Raw genomic sequence first — 25,897 nt, 5'->3', positions numbered from 1 at the left:
GTTCCAGGACAGCCAGGGCTATACAAAGAAACACTGTCTCGGGAAAAAAACTTAAAAAAAAAAAAAAAATAGTGGCATTTGTTTCAGTCTCTATTTGCTTTGCTTTCCTTTGATTTGACACATTTCACTAAAACAAAAAAGTGCTTTTTGTCAATTTCCTAGAAGTTGACTGAGTATTTAAAAACCAAAACCACCACCACCAACAGCAACAAAACAACAGCAACAACAAACACAGCCTCCTTGCTTTCTCCCATGTCTTGCTTCTTTCTTCAGTAGCCTCTCTGGTCCTGGCCTACTGATGGATTCCAGAAGTTTAGTAATAGTCTTGGTTTCTTACTAGGTAAATCCTTATTCAGAGGTCTCCAGGTAGTCCATTCTTGTTTCCAGTGCTCTTGAGTGGTCCCACCTGTGTTCCTGTTCTTCTGTCCAGTTTCCAAAAAAGACTCAGATATATTCTTTCAGTGGGAGATGGTTATTTCACGTGTAAAGTTTACATATTTCAGTTCCAAGCTAAAAAGTATTCAGCAGTCAAGTAGATAGATAGCACACATAATTTGGGGGCTGAGGGAGGAGGATTGTGAGTTTGAGGCCAATTTAGGCTATACAAGGGTGTCTGTTTTGTAGAAAAGGGGGTATATCTACCCTTCTATTACTCAAGATTGTGCTGGACCCTTTAAAACTTCCATGTCGTGCACATTTTTTCTCACTTTTTGTTCTCCCTCCCTCAATAGTAGCTGGGGGCTAGAGAGAGGGCTCAGTGGTTAAAAGCACCAACTGCTCTTCCAAAGGTCCAGAGTTCAAATCTCAACAACCACATGATGGCTCACAACCATCTGTAAGGAGATCTGATGTCCTTTTCTGGAGTGTCTGAAGACAGCTACAGTGTATTTACATATAATAAATAAATAAACCTTAAAAAAAAAAAAACTTACATGTAGCCTAAGCTGTTCTCACATACTCACTCTTCCTTCTTGAGCTTCCTTAGTAGCTGCAATGCAGTCAGCCATGTCTGTCCCTTCTCCCCATCTGTTTGTTTATTTTAAAAATAATTTATCTTGTTTATGTGCATAGGTGTGAGGGTGTCAGATCCCCTGGAACTGAAGTTACAGACAGTGGTGAACTGCCATATGGGTGCTGCGAACTAAACTTGGGTCCTTTGGAAAAACAGCCAATGCTTTTAGCCATGGAGCCATCTCTCCAGCCCCCCTTATTTTATATTGAGTGGGAATTAGAATCCAGGGCCTCACAGGTCAAGTGACCTCTGCCACTGTACTGCTCACAGCAGTTCTCCAGAGTGACTCCTGAGCACAGCTTTGCTGTTGGAGTTTTAACCATTTGTTGTAGTATAATAGTAGTCATTTTTAGAAACTTTTATTCATTTAAAGATTATTTTATTAATGTTTTTTTGAGACAGGGCCTGTCCTGGAGGAAGTTACTCTGTAAGACCAGGCTGGCTTCTAATTCAGAGATTTGCCTGTCTCTTGCCTCCTGAGTGTTGTCTGGCTTTAAAGATTTATTTTTATTTTATTTGTATTAGTGCTTTGCCTGCATATATGCCTGGTTCACTGAATTGTCATGTAGGTTCTGGGAATTAAACCTTGGACCTGTAAGTATTGAACCTGGGATCCTACTTGCTGGATCTCAAATCACGTGACATATCCCAAAGTTCTAGGCATTAGGTGGATCTGAAATGACTTAACAACTTTGACACATCTGTGGTTAAGATGAAATGCTCACTGGAAATCAGAGTTGTCCTTTTTATGAGACCCATCCTGTTACTGCCTGCAGTAAATTATGAGTGAAAAACCAGATGTACAGTCGCTCTGAAAAAGGTTTTAATCTCTGTTTTTTAACAGGTTTTGGGGATTCATGAGAGCTGAACAGATGGATAGAGAGGCAGAACATGTTGCCCTCAGATGAAGTCAGTGCTCTGGCCTCAGGCACAGACAGGCTCCTCAGCATATCTGAGTGAGCAGAGAAGGCATCTGAAGCTTCATGAATTGTCTTCTTCTTATCTATGTGGCCGTAGGTGATGAATGACCATTGTATTTTTTGTGTCTCCTTTTTGTTTATTTTTGATGCGTCTGTGCACCAGTTGCCTGCTTAACCAAGTCTAGAATAAAGAAACTAGGGATGTCTGGTACTCCTCTGACAGCAACATCACAGCAATCCAGGGAGAGGAAGGTTCACTTTAGGTGCCAGGTACTGGGCTACCTGAGGATCTGTAGGGAGGGTCTCAGCCTGTTACAGTAGCTAACCAACTTTAGGACTCCACACCTCATGTTTCACATCTCCAATGGGAAGAAACTACCTCTACTGTTGCAAGGAATTAAGCCATAGGGACTGAGCAGCTGTAGCAGGGTTGGCTAGAGTCCTTGCTTTCTCCCAAGTCTTCAGTTGTCTTGAGAATCTCTAGATTTGGGTTTCTTTATCTTACAGATGAGGATTGTGGCCTGAGGACAGGAATACTGTTTGTAAGTGTAATATCATTTATTCAAGTGTTTATTTCATGTTGGGCAGTGTTGGATGCCAGGTATTCACTGAATGGGACAGATTGTGATCACCATACATGCTGGAGATGCAAGATGTGGACCTCGTTTTAACTCTTGTTTATCTGAAGAAAGAAAGGAAATGGGTGCACTTGGAGCCTGTGATTATTTAGCTCTGGGTCTCTATTTTTCCTCTCTGAGATGAAGGTTAGGCTTGTCTCCTGAGAGCTGGGGTATATGGGGAATGGGAGGTAGTGTAGGTTGTTAGCTTTTCTATTGAAGAGCAGTCAGCACTTTACTAATTCATGCTCGGGAAGGGTCACAGAGAAATGGCACTCACAGAGAATTTTTCTAGGCAATTAGGGGCTCATGAGCCAAAGCCCAATTTTTATTTTATTTTAATTTTTTTAAAGATTTATTTTTATTATTATAAATAAGTACACTGTAGCTGTCTTCAGATGCACCTAAGGAGGGCACCAGACCTTATTACCGGTGGTTGTGAGCCACCACGTGGTTGCTGGGATTTGAACTCAGGACCTTCAGAAGAACAGTCAGTGTTCCTAACCTCTGAGCTATCTCTCCAGCCCCAAAACCCAATTTTAAAGTCATGGTCAGGCACTTTAGGCTTAATGTATTCTTGAAATGAGACTTTGTTGCCCCACATGTAAAACTCTCAGGACTGGACAGGAGTACATCTCAGTGCTGATGTACATGGTTGATATGCATGTGGCTCAGAGTTCAATACCTAGCACCAAAGGTTAAAATACATTTATCAGGACATCTTCCCCAATACCTCAGTTTTCCTGCATTCAGCTCTTGGTTGGCATTGAAGATAGGCCACTGCAAGCTAGCCACTGGGGCGAAAGCTTTAGGAGATAGAACAATGATCATGGTGTTTGCTTAAGGCTTAAACTTAATTTAAGGTTTATGGTTTAGCACGTGGCATTTCTGACGTGATCTTAGTTTTAAAAGCAGGATGGATGTCTTTGTATCCATGGAGCTGGGAATGTTCTCGTACACAGCTTGTGTTGGGCTCTCCTATCCTCACCAGTGCTTCTTAAACAAGCAATGTGTTCTTTTTCTCTCTAGGGCATGGCTGCCAGCTGCTGGGACCTGAGGCTTTGGAGGAGGAAATGACCGTGGAGGACCTTTTTGTTCCATCTGCATTTCTGACACGGAAACTTCCTAGGGCGCAGGCTTAGGGGACAGGAAAGTTTCTCTTGAAGGGCTTCACATTTGTAACAAAGAAGATAAAAATGACAACTTCATCTATCAGACGGCAGATGAAAAACATTGTGAATAATTACTCAGAGGCTGAAATCAAAGTCCGGGAAGCCACCTCCAATGACCCGTGGGGCCCATCCAGCTCTCTGATGACTGAGATTGCTGACCTGACGTACAATGTGGTAGCCTTCTCAGAGATCATGAGCATGGTTTGGAAGCGGCTTAATGACCATGGCAAGAACTGGCGCCATGTATACAAGGCGCTGACACTGCTGGACTACCTTATCAAGACAGGTTCTGAGCGGGTGGCCCAGCAGTGCCGTGAGAACATCTTTGCCATACAGACTCTGAAGGACTTCCAGTACATTGACCGTGATGGCAAAGACCAGGGTATTAACGTCCGAGAGAAGTCAAAGCAACTGGTTGCTCTTCTCAAGGATGAGGAGCGGCTGAAGGTTGAGAGGGTTCAGGCTCTCAAAACCAAAGAGCGTATGGCTCAGGTGGCCACTGGTGTGGGCAGCAACCAGATTACCTTTGGCCGTGGCTCCAGCCAGCCCAACCTTTCTACCAGCTACTCAGAGCAGGAGTATGGCAAGGCTGGGGGCTCGCCGGCATCCTACCATGGCTGTGAGTAGACAAAGTACCTCATCCTTTCTCAAAAACTGAGTGGCAGGTGCTGGGGCCTCAGTCCTCAGCTTCCTTGATCTGGATTGAGTTAGCTATAAAGGGGCTTTTGGTCCCTTGGTTGCTCTATGGGTCTTCTGGGGATTTAGTCAAGGCTATGCCCATGCTTCTTAAGTTCTTGGGGATACGTGGGCTTGCTCCAAGGCCAGTTTCACCAAAATTTTTTTGTCCAAGAATGTCTGTCAGCAAAGGGATTATCCTGCTGTCCAACAGGGACTCAAATACCTGGTAGCCAGGAGGAAATGACCCTTGCACTTGATCATTTATTTCTGAATCTTGCATTCAGTGTCTTTCTACTAACTGAATTGCAGGTCTCTGTAATGGCTCGGTGCTTACTATTATAGGTCATTAACCAGAGGGACAAAGTTGGATGTCTGCTTCATCTAGAAAGGAACACTCTGTAGGTTAGTGTCGGCAAGGCTTCCTCCTCACATATGCAGAAGGGTCTCCAGAATTTGATTTGGTTGTATGGCTGGGTTTGTGCTGTGCAGGGCTGATCTATGTTCTGATTGTGTGTTGGATCACTTTGAGTCTTTGTTCTATATTCAGAAGAGGTTTCAGGGAGAGGAAGTGGTGTTTGGACCGACCCTGTAGAACCTGGTTTCTGATCCTGCTGGCCTCCTGGACACTGCCAAGAAGTTATCCAAGGTGTACTGTTCATCCTCTATTTCTTAGGGCTGGGCAGCTACTAAGGACCCTGAACTTAGAGAGAAAGGTAGCTCTGGTGGCCCTTGGGTGCATATGCTATCTTCTGGCAGTAGAAACCAGCTTCCAAGCCCATATTCCTTATTATGTCAACATAACGGAAAACTTTTTGTTTTTTGCTCTCTGAAAGTGAATCTCCCTGTGTAGCCAGGCTAACTGCAAACTTGCTATCTTCCTTATGCAACCTCTAGAGTGCTGGATGATGGATGTGAGCTATCTGCATGACCAGCACGGCAGAACACTTTTCTTTCTTAATTTGCTACACACCATCGTTTCCCACTTTTGTATAATAGACTTCAGTCTGACTTTCTTTGTACCACCATTAGAATTTTGAGGAATGTGTTTATTATGTAAGAGATTTACATATCAAAGTCAGGCTTCCTGCCTCTAGGAATTCTAAGTTATTATTAGGGTTGGAGCAGATTAACATTTTCTTGTTGTATTTCTGGCTATTGTAATTTTCAGTTTTGAATTGCTTTCGTTATGTGATGATGATGATTTGTTAGATAGCTTATATCCGAAGGTAGCCTTAAGTCTCTTGAAATTTCCCTACATTAAGGATTAAGTTGCACACCAAAATAAGCAAACAAACTAATTAATTAATTAAAAAATAAGATTGGCTTATCAGGAGAAGTTTTATTTTCCTCAAGGACCCTCCTGTGGATGATACAAAGGGGTTGGAACCACCATAGTCAAATAGGGTAGGACATCAAGGTACAGGGGTGACATGGGAGTGTGGAGCCTGGTTGTTTCATCAGACCCTTCTTGTACAATGCCTGAGATCTTTAGCCATTGACCCTGCCTGGCTTCTAAGGTCCTAATGCTTTAGCTCTGAATGTTCTTATTTCCTAGACTTTGATCATGAACTGAAATCCAGGGTCAGAGTGTGGCACCAGGCTCTTTATGAGGGCACTGACTTTAGGGATGAGGCAGAAACCTGGGTGGTTTTGGCCTATGTCCCCTACACACTGCTGCGCATCCTCTAATGGTGTGTCTCTTTTTGTGTATGTGTGTGTGTCCCTGCTCAACAGCGCCAGAGGCCTCGCTGTGCCCCCAGCACCGCACAGGGGCCATGCTGGGTCAGAGTGAGGAGCTGCAGCCACTGAGCCAGCGCCACCCCTGCCTGCCGCACCTGGGCCTAGCCTCCCACCCTAATGGCGACTGGGCCCAGCCCTGCCTCACTTGTGACCGCGCAGCCCGAGGTGGGACAGCGGTTTACTTTTCTTTGTAGAAATGCCATGCAGCTTGCTGAGGGTGGGGCTTGTCATGTCAGTACAGCCAACTCTCTCCCTGTCTCCTGCTGGACTGCCTGTCTAGCTAGCTTCCAGTGCTTGGAATCTTTTCTGCCTCTTTTTTCCTGGGAGCTTATAGCCCTGTGCTTCCCTGCCCACAACCATATACCACCTACTTAGAGGGGAGCTGCATAGTGGTTAGGCCTGGGTGATGATCTTGTCTTCCCTGTATCCCTTGTTCTATAGACTAGAGGGTGTTTTGTTGCCTGCCAGGCCACAGAGTGGTAGTGGACCCAAGCAATTGGCTTTTTTGAGATGGAAATGTGTGCTTTCAGTTTCTGAAAGCTAGTAGGAGACCCTCAGTGATAGCCACTGGAAATCATCGTTCCCAGTGTAGGAGGAGAAAACTGTGGGGCTTCCAGTGGGATTATTTTTGTTTTCCAATGGCCTGTTATCATTGCTGAAATCCCCATTGTCACATGAACAGAGAGTTAGCTGTACTGTCAATTCTAGGTCACTGTGTTTGAAGAGGCTGAATTCAATGGGTAACTAAAAAATGGGGCTTCTCTTTTGCCTAATTAATAATGCATCCTGGTCAGAGCTACACTGTTGCAGGTTAAACTGGAAACAGATTTTCACTGTTGCTCACAAGAAAATACTCTCATTCTAATCTCCTTTTGGTCATAAATGGGTTCCCACCCTAGAAGAAAGCTCTCTTCTACTTTTGCCCAAGGGGCACCAAACAGCAAGCCTTTGTGTAATTTCCCTGATAAGGTAGCCAACCTCTATTGAGCCCTGGAGACAGTTCTCACTCATTCATGCCTCACTAATATTACAGCTTGCTTAACTTGAGTATTTGTGTGATCACTATATTTAGTTCTGGGATATTTTCCTTTGTGTCCTATCCTCTAAGAGTTTGGGATTTTGGCTTCTAGTGTTTGGAAAGGTAAGGAGGACCAGCTTTGCACAGCTACTGATGTCAGGGTTAGAACTTATTTGGAAGGGTTTCCCAGTGACATGGAAGTTGCATAGCCATTTTTTTGCACCATTTACTTAGGATCTGTTCTCGGGTTCTCCTAGAGCTTCATGGAGCTCTTCTCCTTTTCCTCTGTCCTAGGCTGACTCAGGTGAGTTGTTTGAGACAGATAACAGCTAGGTCCCCAGACCCTGCAGGGACTTGTGTAGATCATAGATGGCATGATGGTGGTTTGAGGATAGCTTTTTCACAAGCCAAATTTTTTTCTTTTCTCCTCACTGCTTTCAGATCTGTAGAAATAACCTTGGAAATCTCTCAAATTCTGTTTTTATCTCATCGATGACTTGTATCCATTGCTAGCTTCTGTTTGGTTTCCTTGCCCCTTAGCCTCTCCATTTCTGCCCACCCTTCATTCTTTTTTTGTTTGTTTGTTTTTTGGCTTTTGTTTTTGTTTTTGTTTTTGTTTTTGTTTTGAGACAGGGTTTCTCTGTGTAGCCCTGGCTGTCCTGGAACTCACTCTGTAGACCAGGCTGGCCTCGAACTCAGAAATCCACCTGCCTCTGCCTCCCAAGTGCTGGGATCTTCATTCTTAAAATGGCTTTAGAGTCCCTTAAGTACTGATTCCTTGCAGGATCATCACTTTTGACATCCTTGAGAGGTAGAGTCTGAATGGAGTTGGGGGGATTGTAGGGCAGGGATTTCCTAATTCCTGATAGGAATATTTAAATACTGTCACTGTGCTTACTCTTTCACAGGTTACATACTTGGCTCAGTGGACTAGAATCTGCAAGAACAAAAAAAGCTTTTACCTTTTACATAGGGAAGGGATCAGGGGGGATAGGTACTTAAACCTCAGAAGCATTTGAGAAGGGTTGAAAGAATTCCTCTGCCTGGAGGTAGGCAGAGCTGGAGCAGGAGGCCTCACTCACTGGAGGATGTTGGGACTGGTAGCTTGATAGGCAGGAAGCAACCAGTCCTTGGATTTATTCTAGAGAGCACCCAAGAAGGCTTATTGGAGGCCTGGATCACGCTGATGTGGGAAGGAGATGAGGGCAGCTTTGGGGCCTTAAAGCTCAGTGTCCAGGAGGCAGGCAGGGAAGAGAGAGGGCTGTGGGTACAGCAATTTGGGGGCTGCTTGTTGAAGTGCAGAGAGGCAGTTAGTTGTTCTGTTCAGTGCTTCCAGCTGTGCTCTCTTAGCCTCCCCTGATGCTTATAGTCACATAAAAGCTATTCCCCAGAAAGTCTAAGCCTCTTGTCTGTCTCCGTTGGCCACCCATCCAAGTATGTAGTTTGTGTTTGAGACTGCTGTGTCCACAGAAGCCATGTAGCTCAGGGGAGTCTCTCAGGCTCAGAAGGTTGGAATTTGTTTCAGATCACAGAGCTGACAGCTAGCTTGGATTAGAGTACAGATGTGAGCAGTCCAACTGTTGGGCCTACTTGAGGCACTAGCCACCAAGTACTATGGGACTAGCAAAGCTACAGCTGTGAAGAGATGGAACAAGTTGTTGGGGAAAGGTTGAGAATCTGCGCCAAATGTGGCAAAATGGGAATGGGAGAATCCTTTTTGATTCAAAAACAAGGCCTGGAGAAGAAGACTGCTGTAGTCTAATTTGTCAGTGTCAGCTCAAGTCCAGCCAGTGTTCCTCCCTCCTGTTTGTCCTGCTGCTGTGGTCATGGCTTACTTTGCTGTTCTCCTGAATCTGCCTCTTGAGCCAGAGCTGCTGCTGTATCCTGATGAAAGCCAGGAAGCAGTTCCTTGGTGCCTGGTACAGTGGGGAGAGTTTAACTACCAGAGTTACTGTTCTTTAAAAGGAAGGAAGGGAGGGAGGAGGGGAAAGCAGAAGAGTGTGCTTCCTCTGGTGTGCTCTAGTTCCTCAGAGTACTTTGTAGTGTAGGAACCATGGGCACTGGTGGTTTGTTCTAGGTGGGTGCTGTCACCTCATCTCAGAATAACCTGGTAGCTCCTTCTATCTAGATGAAGCCTTTAGAACTCTGTGGTGTGATTCTAGGAAAGTCCCTAGGAAAATGGTCGGGAATTCTTGAGTTTAAGCAATCTGTGCAGAGACTGTTATTGCTCTCCTATACCCTGACAGGCTTACCAGGAGATTACTGGAGATTATGACCATTTCACATCTTTGCCGGGCTCGCTTCACAAAGGATTTGAGTGGGCTTACAAAACACATGCAGTACCACAGGATTAACTAGATAATAGAAGAAAGTGGGACAAAAGGAACATCGGAGTGAGACATACACAATTGCTAGAGATGGATCTAAATTTGGCTTTGAATGTCTCAGCTACTGACTCCCAAATTGGGCAGTTTCTCTTTGGTTTTGAACAAGCATTCAGGATCCAAAGAAGGTACAGAAGAACCAGGTGTTTTTTATTGTGACTGCAGGTAGGAGGGCTGGGCTAGGGAGCAGCTGCCCCAAACACTGGACCATATTGTGGAACCACATCCTGTAGCTGCCTGTGGCTGTCACCATATAGCTCTGCTAACTCTGCAGTCTTGTAGACTGTTTCCCTTTATGCTGGTGGCCCAGCAGGCATGCAAACAGATTCCAGGTCCTTCTGAGGTCAATATGGTCATTGAGTTTTCTCCACAGCAGGGGGCAGGGGAGGGAGGGAAAGAGAGTACTTGTGCTTGCCTTGCATGCATGCATGCAAGCAGGTGAATAAAGTCAGTGTGGCTAAGGAGACAGGTCAAATCCACTTTATGAATCTAAGTAGACCTTAGTTGTTTTTGGTTTTAATTGGGATGTAAGTGGCAGGAAGATCAAAGGTTAAAAGGGCACCCTCGGCCACATAGTGAGTTAGAGGTCAGCCCTTACTTCATGAAACCTTGTCTCAAAAAAAAAACAAAACCCAAATTCACAAAGGGTGAGTTAGGAAACAGTGTGATTCATGCTGCTTTTGGTTTGTTAAACTACCTGTGCAGAAACTTTTATTTTAAAATATTCCTTTTTTTTTTAAAGATTTATTTATTTATTATTTGTAAATACATTGTAGCTGTCTTCAGACAGGATCTCTTAAAGCCCCAGATGAGGGCATCAGATCTCATTATGGATGGTTGTGAGCCACCATGTGGTTGCTGGGATTTGAACTCAGGACCTTCAGAAGACCAGTCAGTGCTCTTAACTGCTGAGCCATCTCTCCAGCCCCCAAAATATTCCTTTTTTGTTTCAGTAATAAGTTATAAGTATTTTATCCACTTTTCAAAGTTCTTCAGGGAACTCCTAAAATAGTTTTTCATTCTTTAGGGATTATTTATAAACAGACCAGGGCACCATGTTGTATCTTAAATCCCAGTGCTCTCATGTACTTCTTGTGAGCCTCAAATAGAAAGAAGTACACAGTGCTCTTCTTTTTCTGTAATGTAGGTATCTTGGTCTCTGGGCAGGTGTAGAAGGGTCTGAGTCTCAAGCAGGACTGGGCTTGTGGTCCCTAGAACCTGGTCTGTCTGATAGAAAGCAGTGACAGGCACACATGGCCAAGCTTCCAAGCATTTGCCAACCTGAGCTGTCATACCCACTTCTGAAGTCTCAGTTTCTCTCTTATTCCCTTCTACCAGGTCCTCTCTTCCCAACTCTGTGTGCTACTACTTTGGGGGTTGGGTGAGACATACTGAATGAATTTAATTAGAGCTGTCTGCATAAGAATGCCTTTGTTTTTTTTAATGTGTGTATGTGTGTTTTAAATATTTTATGTATATGTGTGTATACTAAGTGTATGTATATGAACCACAGTTGTGCCTGGTGTCAGCAGAGGTCAGAAGCATCAGATCCCCTCAAACTGGAGTTACAAATGGTTGTGAGTCATCACGTGGGTTCTGGGGATCAAACCTCGATCCTGAAAGAGCAGCCAGTGTTTTTAATTGCTGCAGTGTTTTAATTCGTTTAGGTCCCAACCCTTACCCTTTTATAAATACGGTATCATATAGCTCAAGCTGGCCTCAAACTCAGTATATATAGCCAAGGATGACCTTGAACTTTCGACTCTCCTGCCTCTGCTTCTCAAGTGCTGGGGTTACAGGCATGTGCTACCCATGCCTAGTTTATTGGTGCAGGGATCAAACTGAGGGCTTTCTTTATGCCAGGTAAGCACTCTACCATATCAAGCTGTCCAGGAACTTTTAAATGGCTCCAAAAGTCCCTAAGCCTAGGCCACACCTGACCACACCTCAAATCAAAAACCCTGTCATAGTGTGAGGTGCTGCGAGATTGCAAAGTACAGCTCTGGATTAGATTCTGTCAGGCTTCACTCAGCTGCAGTATTCTTTAGCATTCTTCCTCACCTCTCCCTTTCCTGATGGCCTGTGGCAAGGCCCTTTGGATAGTTAGAGGCAGCAGGTAGTCACTCTCCTCCTTTAGTGTTCAGGGTGGCTTCTTCCCATGGGCTTACCTTTCCTGTAGTCACTAGTGGGTGTGATGTTGGCCCAGGTAAGTCAGTCTGCTCTGTTGTCATTATATGAGTGAGAAAGAATGAAGGGAGTGTCCTGCAGTCCTGCTGCTGGCAGCTGTTGGCTTTGTTGGTGTACTCCTCCTGAATTTTTTCCCTAACATTTCAGTCTCTTCATAAAACTTCATGACCCTTCCATCTCATGCTGTCCTAACAGAAGCATTTCTCCAGGTTCTTACACAAGCCTGTAAATATTCTAACAACTGCATACATCATAGTGGTGCCTGATTATCCTTAATATTGGATTCAGAACCATTTGGAAGATTCGCTCCATGGCTTACAGTAGTTGTGTATGAGCTGACACTCCCTCTGTGAAACAGCCCTGCTTTGTTTGTGATACCTGTAGCTAGGAGAATGCCAAGGAACCATTGCTTTATGTATCCATCAGGGAGTAATGAAAAGGAAGAAAAATGTGCACATCTTCTTTCCCTCCACTGATACAGGACTGCCTTTGTCTGCTCTGCCCAAGATTCTTATTTTAAGCTGGTGTTGTGGTGCAGACATTTAATCCCAGCTCTTTTAGAGACAGAAGCAAGTGCAGATGGATCTCTATGAGTTCTAGACCAGCCTACATAGTGACTTCCAGGACAGCCAAGACTACATAAAGAGGCCTTTCTTAAAAAAACAAAGTACAACAAAAACAAAAAAGAATTCTAGCTGGGCATTGGTGGCACTTGCCTTTAATCCCAGCACTTGGGAGGCAGAGGCTGGCAGATTTCTGAGTTCGAGGCCAGCCTGGTCTACAGAGTGAGTTCCAGGACAACCAGGGCTACACAGAGAAACCCTGTCTCGAAAAACAAAAAACAAAATTAAATAAAAAATAAAAAAATAGGGCTGGAGAGATGGCTCAGCGGTTAAGAGTGCCAAATGCTCTTCCGAAGGTTGTGAGTTCAAATCCCAGCAACCACATGATGGCTCACAACTATCCGCAATGAGATCTGATGCCCTCTTCTGGGGTGTCTAAAGATAGCTGCAGTGTACTTATGTATAATTGTTACATAAATCTTTAAAAAAATAAAAAAATAAAAAATAAAAATTTTATCATAGTCACCAGCTTATTCAGCAATTTGTCAGTTTGGGACCTGAGGGGATTTGGGAGCCTCCAGGTAGTGAAACTCTTTTATGGTTGACAGGTCTTTCAACAAGAGAACTTCCCTTAAGGGTAGCCAGTCTGATCCATCTGAACAGCATGCCTGAATTGGTTCCAACATTGTGTGTTATGGACACACTGACACACTGACACATTATGGACAAACTGTTCATGTCTTGGGTAGATTGTTTGCTCATCAGTTCAGTTTTTGTTTTGAAGCAGTTTAGGCCATACTGACCTGTAACTCAAAAGCAGTCAAGGCTGTCCTCAATCTGTTCTTCTGCCTATCATCCCTACTCCTGCTGCTGTCCCTGCCCCCGAGTGCTGAGATTACAGCATGTGCCACTATGCAGAACCGCGTATGCTCACTTTTGTCTTTATTGAGACAGGTCTTCTGGTAGCTCATACTGGCCTCTAACTTAAGATGTAGCAACCGAAGGCCTTGGATTCCAGATCCTCTTGCCTCTATCTTCCCAGGACTCAGATTACAGGTATGTATCACACCTAGCTTCATCGGGAGTAGGCAGAACACCACCTAGTTGGGAAACTCTGATCTCTATGGCTTCCTGTGGGACCAGCTGTTGGTGTTTACAGGCCAGAAAAAGACCCTTGAATGTCTTGCTCTATCGCTCTCTATTTTATACGTTGAGACAGGTGTCTCATTGTACATGGAGCTATGCTGGCAGCTAGGGAATCCCAGTGATTCTCCTGTTTCCTTTTCTCCCCACCTCTAGTATTCAGTTGGCCTGAGGGCACAGCTACACCCATCTTTTTAAATGTGTGCTGAGGATTTGAACCTGTGTTTGCTCAGCAAGCACTCTATTCACTGAGTCTGTGTCTTCATCTTCAAGGACAGACTTTGAGGGAAATGCTTGTTTTTCCTTGAGTCTGTAAATGTGAGCCTTCAGATGCTCAGAGTAGGGCCAGGTTAGTTAGTCAGAGAATCCATTCAGGCTTGGCTCACAGGAACATCTGTGTTCCCTGTCATGCGCCTGGGCACAAAAGTCTCTTTGTGGGGTTGAGATGCCATCACTGAGGCCAGAGTGTCTCCCTAAGTAAGCCAGGGCCTGCTGTGCATACTCAGCTGATTGTGTGGGTGGTAGCTGTGAATTCTGCCACCTGTGGAGCTGAGAGCTGCGCATCTGTTTATAAAACCGCAGTGTCTAGGGAATATCCTACTTTTAGTACCCCTTGTCTTGAAGTTCCACACTGACCGGCTCTCCACCATTCTCACTGCCTTGGTGACTGTAACAGTAGTATGTTCCATTTGCATTTGAAGCCCATCTGGCCTCACAGGTATATTTAGCAGCCCTGAAAACTGAGAGACCTCTTTGCAGCAACAAATCTGCTCAGAGCCCTGTTTTTTCTTGACCTGGTGGCTCTCCTGTGACTTGATGGCTAGTGAGCAGCCTTCCCTACAGGATAAGATTCACTATCTGAGTGAGCACTCCACGCCAGGGTGAAGTCTCTTCTTCAGTTCTCATTTGGTCGTAAACAGGATATCAGTGCTGTACCTGATCTCAGCAAGGGATTTGTTAACTATTCCTTTCCCAGTTTTCATTGGTATGGATTTGTGCAAAGAGGCCACACTCTTAAGTGAGCAGGAATTTCCCAGGTCTGCCTCCTAGAGATGTCTGGCTCACTGCCTTTTTCCTCTCCAGTCTAGTTGATGAGTTCTTTCCTTCTTGAGCATGAGAAAGTAGAGACCTAAGTATTCTGATTGGTATCCGTGAGATTGGGAACAAAATCAACCAAAAGGGTGTGTGTGCGTTAAAAAGAATATTGTGTTATTTTTTTTTCTTTTGGTTTTTCGAGACAGGGTTTCTCTGTGTAGCCCTGGCTGTCCTGGAACTCACTCTGTAGACCAGGCTGGCCTCGAACTCAGAAATCTGCCTGCCTCTGCCTCCCAAAAGTGCTGGGATTAAAGGCGTGCGCTACCATGCCTGGCTTAAAAAGAATATTGTTAAATCTAGTCAGTAAAGTGGATTTGAGGCAGTTTTATTACAATCCACTTGCATTTCTGAAGGCGTCCTGTGAAAAGTATAATTGGGGTGATGCTTTAGGATGGGATAAGGCTTGATTTTATTTATGATGGAGTTTTTACTGCAGCTTTTGTTTTGCCTGCTCAGGACAGGAGATATGAGACTACTGGTTGCTGCTGCCACTGCCGCCGCCGCCACCACCACCATGAATGATTCCAAGTTAAATCTTATTATCTCTGTAGCCTGGGCCTGGCTGGCTATCTAGAAACCATCTTTGTAAGCAGTTATTCCTGACCTCTTACCTTCTGCCAAGGAGGCAGCGCCTAGGAACCAAGTTTAGACTAGAGATGGAGAAAGTGTTGTCTGTGGTAAGCAGTCTGGGTAGACCTTTGCTCCAATTCATGAAAGAAGGAATTTCTTAGTACAGATTAGAACATTTAAAACAATTAGCCCAAGCTATGAAATTGACTTGTCTTCTTTCTACCCACTTACCTACCCATCCATCCATGAATGCAGGCATTCACTGTGTAAAGTATAAAGGTTTACTGGTCTGGAGTGAGGGCTGGCTACTCTGTGGGTCCCAGTGCAGGAAACTAAAGCTCTGCAGTTGTTGAGCCAGGGGGAGGAGGGTGTGTTGAGCTACACAGAAGCCCAGAGGAGACCCGAGCCAGGAACCATCAGACAGACACATGGCTCCTTTCGTGGGTAGGTTTGCATCTGTAGTTTATTGAAGCTGGGAGTGTGTAGAGGTGGGTATACACCCAGGCTCCTGCTCCTGCTCTCTTGTACTCTGTACATCAGATCCTGTTGCATTTTCTCTCCTAATCTGAAAGTCCCCAGGTTACTGTGAATGTGGATTTCCTGGTTTGGGATTTGGTGTCTCAGCTAGGTCTCTGCATTTCACACATTCAATGAAAATAATATTCACAGGAGCCTGTCAATGTTAACTAACCAGATACTTGAGCAAAACACACCTGTGTGCAGTGTTACACAAGTACTTGGTCTACACAGAACTGTGTGGGCTTCCTTTTCCTAAGCATGTCTTCTAAATGTTAGTGTTTTGATTGGAGCCTTTGGTCTCTTGGGCTCCTTCACATGACTGAAGGCTCTTCAAGAACTCTTGTCTTAGGTTTCTGTTTGATGGTCCATTTCTCTGGAGTAGAGGTCTGCTGTGAAGACTGAGATTTGATCCTCCTGGGGCCTGACCTTCAGCCAAGGTTTCATGTGTCTCCTTTAGATGTGCAGTTGTGTTTGACTATTGCTTAATTTTAATTCTGAAATACCTGTAGCTTTATCTTATCCTTTTGCTGGGCCATTGTGGATTTGAGATGAAAACTGAGTACTATCTTGTGCTAGGAATAAGAGAGACAGACAGCTTTGTCTTTGCATGTGATGACTTGCCCCCCTCCCCCATGTCCCCCATTTCACAGCTACTTCCCCACGAGTGTCCTCTGAGTTGGAGCAGGCCCGGCCACAGACAAGTGGAGAAGAGGAGCTGCAGCTGCAACTGGCACTTGCCATGAGCAGAGAGGTTGCAGAACAGGTCAGTGCTTGTGTGGTTGAGCTCGTGGGGGTCTTTACCTTGGTGTTCCTTGGGGGGGAGGAGGGGAGGCTCCTGGAAACACACACACAGCCCTGTCTTTAAGGCACTTACTTGATGAGTTCATGTCTTGTGGCTACAGTGCATTCAGAGCTCCTAGCCCAGGCAGAGCTATAACTAGGAAAGGTTTTCAGGAAGGTCAGTGTTCAGAGAAGCAGCTAACCCTGAGTGAAGTTCCTATGCAGACTTATGTCCAGGGACTTCTGAGGGAGCTGTGTGCTTCCAGCCTCCTTGAGGTGCCAGCATACAGGGCAATGAGCAGGACAGGCCTGGGTTGAGGGCGGTGGGTAGGTGGGGTGGGCCTGGTCCCTGCCAGGGCAATATACCCTGTGGCAGATGTATGGGAATCTAGAAGGCTGGAAGGGAAGCTTCAGGAAAGAGTGTGCATGCGGGCATGGTAGAAGCAGCATAGATTTTTTTAAAGTACGTGGTATAAGATGGAACCCAGACCCCTCTGTAAGGAAGTGCTCTAATATTGAGCCTGTGTGTGGTTTTGTTCCCCTCTATACCTTATTTTATAATAAGCATGCATTACTTTAAAATGGAGGAGCAAAAGGGGCAATTCAAACACCTTTAGACAGTGTCCCTTTGCTTTCAGTCATCAGAAAGCGTGCAGACAGCCAGAGGCAGCAAGGTACACCCCTCGTATGGAGAGAAGAATGTTGGGTGTTAAATGTGAACACAGAGAGGTTTGGCCGGCATAGTTGGTATGTCTGTAACAGCAACAATGGGCAGCTTTGATCCTGGCCTCTGCCCCCTGTAGAGAACCTGCAGCCATTAAATCTGCCCAAAGTAAGCTCATGGCTCCAGGGGATCAAGGTGCCCAGGAGGTCTTACTGAAGTTTCTGGGATGGGTGGATGGCTTCAGCCTTTTTAGCTAAAACCCAAGAGTATGTTTTAATCATATAGAAGTTAGGCCAGGACTGTCTTTTGCAAGTGACTTACCCTTAAATAAGATGAATTGTTTCTACTAGAAACCATACAACTGCACAGTTGTTCAGAGAGTGTCCACTCTGGGGATTCGAATAATATGTGTTTTTCAGCTTTTCTAATTCTTTCCTGGTTGTCAGATTTGTGTTCTATAAGGAAACACTGTTTTCATTCTATGTGGATGAATGATTTGCCTGCATGCATGTATGTGTATCACATGCATGCCTGTTGAATCCTCTGTAACTGGAGTTACAAATGGTTGTGAGCCATTATGTGGGTGCTATGTACTGATCTGGGTCTTCTGTAAAAGCAAGTGCTCTTAATTGCTGAGTCATCTGTCCAGCCATGAGAAATATTTTAGATTAAATATTTTGTTTCCCCATTTTGGTGGTGCCTGAGTGTTGCTGGTATGACCTCAGACAGCCTCTGAAGGAGGAACCTCTGTGATCCCTCTGGGAATGGAAAGCCATTGTTTCCAGATGAACTATATTCTCCCTTGAAATGCCACATGATGCAGGGCTTTTCCTGTTGCTGGCTAGTGTGGCCTTGTGCCCTGCTGTGTGGCTGTCAACATTACCCTCAGCCTCAAGCTCCATTGTCCCACTCCAGGAAGAACGCCTCAGGCGGGGTGATGACCTCAGATTGCAGATGGCTCTGGAAGAAAGCCGGAGAGACACAGTAAAAGTTCCAAAAAAGAAAGAGGTGAAAGCTTGCTGCAAGGTAAATGTTTGAAGTTGTTCTCTGGTGGTTGTTTCAGGTACCCCTGTGGCCTACAGTGAGGGTAGGACACACTGCAGGATGCTAAGTTCCATATTGAACCCATGTTGTGGTGAACACCAGTGAGAACACAATAAAACAATGTGTGCACGCGCACGCGCGCGCGCGCGCGCGCGCGCGCACACACACACACACACACACACACACACACTGACCAGAAGACACTTGATGTCATCTGTAAAAGGAGAATGGCAGCAGCAGTGTCAGTTTCACAGTGGTACTTGGGGATATTTTTTAGTCTCCAGAAGCCATTGGTTTACTGGTCTTTGTCCCCTGACCCCATCCCCTATCCCCTTTACTTTGCTAGGTGACCAGGATGTGGCTCTGCTCTGATAAACTTTAATAGGATACTATCAGCATACTAGTGGCATCACCTGATATGATGCCACAGGGCCCAGATGACAGATGTTGTGGTCATGAGAATAGGAACGGTGGGGAGCCAGAAAGAGAGACAGAAACAGACACAGAGAGCGAGCCAGCCAGCCCCCTCTGTTTCCTTTAGACTGGGTATTAGGTGCTGGTAGCCAGGAAACTAAAGACAGGCGAAGAGGGAGGATGATGAGTGATCACAGTCTGGGCCAACGCCAGAATTCTCTTGAGAGAGTTTGGGAGCCCTGAGTACTCTGTGACCATGTGGCAAGCTTGGTGTACTGGATTCCTGGCTCCTCTAGGAAGCAGGGATGGGGTTGGAGCTACTCAATTTCCAAGTTATTCAGGACTTCGCCCAGAAGGCCTGTGCTGTGGTGAGAACAAATATTTATGCTTAGTATGTGGATATTTGCTATGACTATAACCAAATGAAACCCTTCTGTTTGTCTTAACAGCCAGGCTCCCACTCACAGCAGACTACCTTGTTGGATTTAATGGATGCCCTCCCCAGCTCAGGCCCTGTTACACAGAAAACTGAGCCCTGGAGTACAGGAGCCTCTGCTAACCAGACCAACCCCTGGGGTGGAACAGTGGCTCCTGCGAACATTACTGACCCCTGGCCATCATTTGGTAAATAGATTGCTGTTTTTCCCTAGGCTTGTCTGTTTGATGGGGAGATAGATGCTTTCTTTCTCTTAGCTGGCTCATTTCTTACTGCCTCATCCATGTATCAGAAACAACCTGTCCCTGCTGTAGACGACATTTCAGTTCTTGCACCCAGTTCAAGCTCAAGTAGTCATAATACATACACAGAGAAAAACATGAGATACACTTACCACCACTACTAATGAAAAGAGGACACATTGGCTGCTATTCTTGTTACTTAAAGCAATAATAAGTCCAGTGAGCTTTATTTCTGAGTTTTGCTTATTGGTAAATGTAAGAGAATTTTTAGTCTGATTTGAAACATGAACTTGGCAGAATTAACTTATTGTGGGTAATATTCCTGGCACATGAAATATCTTAATTGCTAGTAGGGAGCTTGGTCTTCGAGTCTTTATGCTTCCAGCCCCGTTCTCAGAACCCTGTTGGACATGCCAGTGATGTGTGTACCTGTGTTCTTTTTTTTCTAATCTGGACCTTCTTTTGTGCTCTGCTCCGTTCTCTGGATGTTTGTTAAAGTATACCGAATGCTAGGCTCTGTCCTGCTGTGTGAAGAATCTGAGACACACATAATGAATGGTTCCTGTCCTGGGCAGGATGGGCACAGCTGGTAGCAGTGCTGTGTAAACCAGGCTTTGGCAAGAGCCTGTCAGATCAGAGCAGTGGGTTGAGCATCTTAGAGATGGGTGGGCACTGAGAAACAGTGTCCTGTAGAATAGTGTGTCAGAAGGTGTGGGTAATTCGGGGGTGGGGAGGGCACACATGCAAATCCAGACAGAGGGGCCCATGCATTGCGACATGGGCAGCAGGTAGAAAGGTGAGGGGAAAGGAGTGGGTGTCAAGTAATTCAGGAACTGGTCTCTATCTTGTAAGTGCTTGTATTTGGTCTAAAAGCTGTGTCAGCCTCAGATACTCTTTAGCATATATTTGGCTACAGTGTTATGTGGAGCTTGCCAGCTTCCTGGGGCCAAGTAATGTTTTCTGAGTTCTTATTCATTGGAGACCAGGAATCCTGTGGTGGTTGTACTTTTGAAGAGTAGAATATGGGCAGATGTGGAGGAAGTATTGTGGTGTTCCAGGGATAGTAGATTTTCTAGTACTGGCTTTGATGCTCCCTTCTCCTAGATCTGTAAAACAGTCTTTTTGTTAAATGATCATTATCCAGATCCAGCTATAGAGAATTCTTAGTGGGTTGGATCAGTGTCACATACAGAAGCTGTGCCAGGGAGCCTGAATAGGACACGGCCTGCTGTGGGAACAGGTACCAAGAGCTCTGTTGGGATATGTCCTTTGCTTGCTCTTCAAATGGAGATGAAATTTACCATTCTGACTATTTTAAGTTGTAATATTTAACAAAACAAAACAATAAACCCCATACATTCACAGAGTTGTATAACTATTGCTACAAGATAGAATGGAATTTATTTCCACTTCCCCAGAAAGAATCCATACTCAACTCCTAGCCACCAGCCTGCTATTATGATTTGGTTTGTAAAGACTTGTTTGTTGTGGACATTATCATATTAACAAAGTCACATTACTGTGGCCTTTGTTGGAGCTTGTCTGCAATTTAGTGGGTGTTTATCCAGAAATATCTACTGTGGATGTGGTTCCATATGCACACAGTCTCCTAAACACATTTGCATTGTGTTTAGTTTCTGGCCATTGTGAATCTAATTTTCAAAAGAGAAGATTAAACTAAAACCCAAATGATCACTGTCAATTTTTTACATGGTGGTGAGGATTAAAACTATTCTGAACGGGGATGCTGCTCAGGGATAGCTCTCTGAGGCTGATACGTGCCCACTCTTGGCTCTCACACATTTGACATTTTTACTGGTGACTGGAGGAATACACAGATTACCAAAGCCCAGAAATTCCCCGCCCCCCTCCCCACACCCCCAGCTCAGAACTTGTGGTTAGACATCTTGGATTGCTGGCAAGTTCCTGCTAAGTTAAAGTGTATCCTTCCAGCATGGAGATAGCTGTTGGTAAAATCTGAACTGCCCATCCACTCCCTTTGCCCCTTACATTGTGTAACCGAATTGAGGTCATATTGTGTATAGTTACACTCAGACACACATACATTTCCCAGCTTGTGCTGTGCTGTGAATTGTGCCCAGGTATCATTGGAAACCATGGTACTCATTCATGTGGTATTGGTAGGCACTGTGTGGTTGGGCCACTAGCTCCTCAGCAGCTATGTGTCTTGTGGAGGTGCAATTGAAAGATGATGCCGAAGTCACTGTGTTGTCAGGGTTTTGCCCCAGCTACCTGACCCAGGCAGGTGCTTTGCTTTTTGCAGCTTTGAGCTGGCTCCAGAGCAGGCATGTGATATGGGCATACTGCTTAGCCTCTGCTCAAACCCAAGTGTAAGAACCACTCCTCAGTCCCAGGATACTCATAATTATTAAAGCCTCTTCCCATAGCACAGAGCCACTCTGCATGAAAGGAATGCTTTTCTGAAAGCCACTGTTTGTAGTGGGTCCCGTTATTACCAGTTCTTTCCAAGCAGCACTGGGGACTGCTGAGCCAAGTGGCCTTGGGAGGAAATGCTAAGAGCCCAGAGGAGGGAAGTTGGAGCCTGCCAGGTCAGCGGGGCACTTCCTCCTCTGTTCTAGATACACAAAGCTGCCACCTGGTCTGAAGAGGCCTCACAGCCTGGTAATTCAGAAGGCTTTGGCTGGCTTGTCACCCTTACAGTCTACCCACCTACTAGAGCCAAGGCCAGGATTGAGCTTAAGTTCCGCCTGGCTGTAGCAGGTGTGCTCTGGCTTCTTGATGACCCCAGTATGGACTGTGACTGCCGGCTGTGCACATGAATATTCATTTATCCACTGGGCTCCATGTGAATGGATCTACAGAGGAGGCGGAAGCTGCTGTCTCTCTGAACTTGGTTCCATTCTCCTTTCTACTCATTTGAGCTTTAAATAAGCCTTTATTTATTGGGTGTGTGGCACGGTAGGACCTACTGATGCCAGAACCTGAAGGTATAGAAGAGCCTTGTGATGGCCTCATTGCCCTTTCTGTCTCCTGAGGGCAGCTGGGCCAGCCCTGTGTGTGCTACTTTCCTGTGGAGTTAGGGGTAAGGGATGGAATTCTCTTCACAGTGTGATTGAAGCAAACTGTGTTGGCTACAGGACTACCTGCTTGTGTCTATGGTATTCTATTCATTTGGCACTAAATTCAGCCATCAGCTTTCAGAGTCCCTATTACACACACCTTGGACCCCAGTGTTACTTGCAGAATGGAAACTTGACACAGCTCATTTGGATTCAACTGTTTATTCCTGATGATCTATGTCATTTTGGATTGGCAAGGGTTTGAGCTGAGCATGCATTTCATTATCTGTTCAGAGCTCTGAGTTTTGATTACTTTGTCCTCACTGGCTCTCTATGCTGCTGGCTCAGGAGAAGTGTCCAGACTGGTGGTGGGTAGCTGAGGTGAGCTCTAGGACTTGGACTGGGAGGTATAGGCAGCCTGCCCTCTCATACTCTTCCTAATCTTTGTATTGTCTTATGCTGCCTGAGACACTTATATAAAGATTTATTTCATTTTTATTTGTTTGTGTATGCCACAAGTATAGGGGTGCCCTGGAATCCAAAAGAAGGCATTCAATTCCCTGGAGCTGGAAGTACAAGTTGTGAGCTACCTGATGTGGGTTCTGGGAATTAAAGCATCAAGCACTTGTAACCACTGAGTTCTCTCTTCAGCTCCACTCTTCTTAAAGACATGGGTTGGGTGTCTGTTTATGGAGGTGTGGACGTCTTAGTCTCAGAATCCCCTCTTGCCCTGTGTTCTGGCTCTGGGCTTTCTATTGTCTTCAGGCTGGTACAATGATTAGTTTCTTCTTAGAGGCAGGCACCACCCCAGGCTGGAGGAATTCCTTGGCTGGAGGAATGCTAAACAAATTGCTAGGGTAGAGTAAGGCAACTATGCAGGAAGCCTAGGGTGTTATGTGTTTGAGCCGGGTGTCTCTTACGTGAGAGGGGCTTGGGCAGGGCTCATGAGTACATTAGGAGCTCAGATTTGCATGCATTCTGGCTCCCTATTTATCTCACAACAGACCCACTAAATATCTATATTAGATTTTCCCCAGAGTCCGTGCTTAGGGAGACAGTGTGATATTTTACTAAAGTCTCCAGGGGCTTTCTAAGGGCAGCCATGGTCCCACACCCTTTGTCCCTCATTGCGTCTAAGCCCTTGAGGTGCTTCTTGTGCGGATTCTCAGTGTAGCAATGAAAGTGGCTCTCCATGTCTGTACCTGTAGCTCTAGGTTTCTTTGTTCCCTCTAGTCCTGATGCCAACATGGTATAGAGTAGGAAGGCAGGCGCTCCAGCCCCACCTGTGGAGAGAGAGCATAAGCACTTACCCAGAGGTATGTACCTTTACTTATAATTGAGGCCTTTGTAGTAGTGCCCTGCAAGGTGGGAACTGCTGTGCTGTATTGTCTGAGGCAGTGTTCTCTTACAAGCCCAGTGGCTCCCTGGAAGGCCAACTGCACTTTCTGTCCCTATGGCCTGGAATAGGGAAGCTCACTCTGTAGATGCTGTAGGACTTTTGGGAGTTGGGGTTTACTTTAGCCACAAGGATTCTCCTTGTTGTCAGGGCAGTATATGGCCCTCTTAGACTATGGGAGTAGGTGAGGAGAAAACTCTCCCATGGAGTTAAGGTATTCATTTTAAAGAGGGCAGCGAGGGCTGGATATGATAGGATGTGCCTCTTTATGTGGGCAAGAGGAAAGACAGCCGCAGTCTTCTGAGAGGCACTGATGCTCATCGTTGTCAGGGACTACAGGACAGCGAGATCTCCCTAGACTGTGTATATCCCTTCAGTGCATTGTCTAGCTGAGAGAGCTAGAAATACCTTGCAATGGGGTTTCTTATGTGGGCCTGTAAGGTACCAGTGAGTAGGGGAGAGAACAGGAAAGCATGCTGTATCCCTAGGACTCTCATATGGCATTAGTCCTAGGATCTCTGTCATCATACCACACCTCTTCTGGCTTCCTGCCCAGCCTTCTCCCTGGCAAACCATTTCTACCATAATATTCTCTCCAGTGGGACAGAGCCGTGCCTGATGAAGTACCATTCCTGTAGTGTGAATCCTTCTGAGGCCAGGTTCACAGACCTGGCAGAGCAGGCCACAGATAGTAGAGGACCTGGAAGCATACATAGTTCCAGGCCCATAGGGAAACTAGAAGGCTTGGGGTGAAAGGTCAGAGGTACTTTTCAGGGAGATAGTTGTTTCTGGAGGGTTTCGAAGCCTAGTGGTTCTGGGGCAGCAGCATTAGACAGAAAGGCCAAATAGGAGTTGGCAGGACATGAGAACAGGAAAAGTGCCACCTGGGAATGCTTCTTGACAATGCATGTCATCTAGCTAGCTCACAGGTTTTGGGTGTGTCACTGCAGCAAGCCTGGGGAGAAGTGAAGGCTGCTTTTATTCCCACCCCTCCTGCACTATACTAGCCAGTAGCCTAGTCAGATTAGAAGTTACAAGGGTATGGGGATAGTGACTGCAATATCTGAGTAGGATCCAAGTAAGCCCTTTGGCATTTTAGAGTCTTGGAGGTATAAAGTTATGTGCTCAAAAGACTTAATGATGGGGTCATCTTTATCACCCATGGAGTGTTCTACTTCATAGGAGTGGTCCAGGGGAATGGAGTCCTTTTCAGATCTCAGAGAATAGTCCTTAGTTTCCTAAGATTGACAAGTCCCTGTTCTCTGAGCCCTGATATATCCTAGTTGTCACGGTCTTGCTGGGTGTTCCTCCATGACTAGAATTGGGGCTGCAATTACCCACCTCTACCATAGGGAACTCAATCCAGGAAAAAAACCCTGGTTAGATGAGTGGTAAGTGGAGGATTCCAGAATGACCAGGGCAAGAGACAGGTTCAGTGGGGCCTGGGAAAGAAGGCAGAGAGTTTCTTTGGTGTGTCCTAGGAGCATAGGGAGTCAGTGGCCAGGCTAAGCATGGAAGCTGTGAGGCTGTCTACACTAGCTCACATCTTTTGGGGCTCCTGAAGAGCTCATTTTTGAAAGAGATAATGAGTCAGAAGAATATAAAATTATTGTTCAGGAAGCTGAAGAATGCTAAGGCATTCTAAGGCATATCTAGGTACCCTGTGTGAGCAAAGTAAGACTGTGTTCAGGGAAGGAACTGGACAGTGCCACCGCTGAGGACAGTGGCAGAAACTTTAGTGTGCTTGCAGGAAACCATAGTCTCTACCTGGGCAGACAGTCCTAGGAAGTCTTCTTTTATTCTGAGGATAATTGTGGAAACATGCTTGAAATTTAGAAGCATCAGGTGGTGGTGTTCTTTAATCATAGCACTTTATTATTATTTGTAGAATCAATAGTAATAGTAACAATAGAGGCAGAAATGTTTTTCACATTAGACTTGACTGTAGTTTTAAAATGTGTATTTGATACTAATTATCCTTTTGTTGATATTAAAACATTGTTATAGCTGAGAGGCACAGTGCATACTTTTGATTCCAGCACTTGGGAGGCAGAGGCAGGCGGACCTCTTAAATTCTAGGCCAACCTGGTCTGCAGAGTGAATTCTAGAACAACCAGGGTTACACAGAGAAACCCTGTCTTGAAATATGAAACAACAAAAAATAGTTAAAAGGCTATGGAGTTCCACCCGGGTCACATGAATCCCTGTCTCCCTTCCCAAAGGAAGAAAATACAAGAAGAAATAAGGCTTATTAATTACCAT

The 25,897-nt window shown here is 45.4% G+C and overlaps 1 protein-coding gene across 10 annotated transcripts in view; it reads left to right on the top strand.

The window, feature by feature from the left end:
* Epn2 (epsin 2) overlaps window positions 1-25,897 on the top strand; it is a 66,144-nt gene that overhangs the window by 32,000 nt on the left and 8,247 nt on the right. For 6 of the 10 annotated variants that reach the window (XM_031355132.1, XM_031355129.1, XM_031355135.1 and 3 more), the window contains 6 exons: window positions 3,579-4,340; window positions 6,134-6,304; window positions 16,269-16,381; window positions 17,037-17,072; window positions 17,978-18,088; window positions 18,970-19,144. In XM_031355132.1, the coding sequence (XP_031210992.1) occupies window positions 3,746-4,340; window positions 6,134-6,304; window positions 16,269-16,381; window positions 17,037-17,072; window positions 17,978-18,088; window positions 18,970-19,144 (1,201 nt within the window). In that variant the 5' untranslated portion in view covers window positions 3,579-3,745. Of the gene's footprint in view, window positions 1-1,933; window positions 2,026-3,578; window positions 4,341-6,133; window positions 6,305-16,268; window positions 16,382-17,036; window positions 17,073-17,977; window positions 18,089-18,969; window positions 19,145-25,897 lie in introns of those variants that run through there. The other 4 variants (XM_031355131.1, XM_031355136.1, XM_031355134.1 and 1 more) reach the window with 4 other exon arrangements.

This window comes from Mastomys coucha, unplaced genomic scaffold (assembly GCF_008632895.1).
Source record: "Mastomys coucha isolate ucsf_1 unplaced genomic scaffold, UCSF_Mcou_1 pScaffold5, whole genome shotgun sequence".
Classification (NCBI taxonomy): Eukaryota; Metazoa; Chordata; class Mammalia; order Rodentia; family Muridae; genus Mastomys; species Mastomys coucha.
This window is presented reverse-complemented; position numbering and strand designations above follow the sequence as displayed.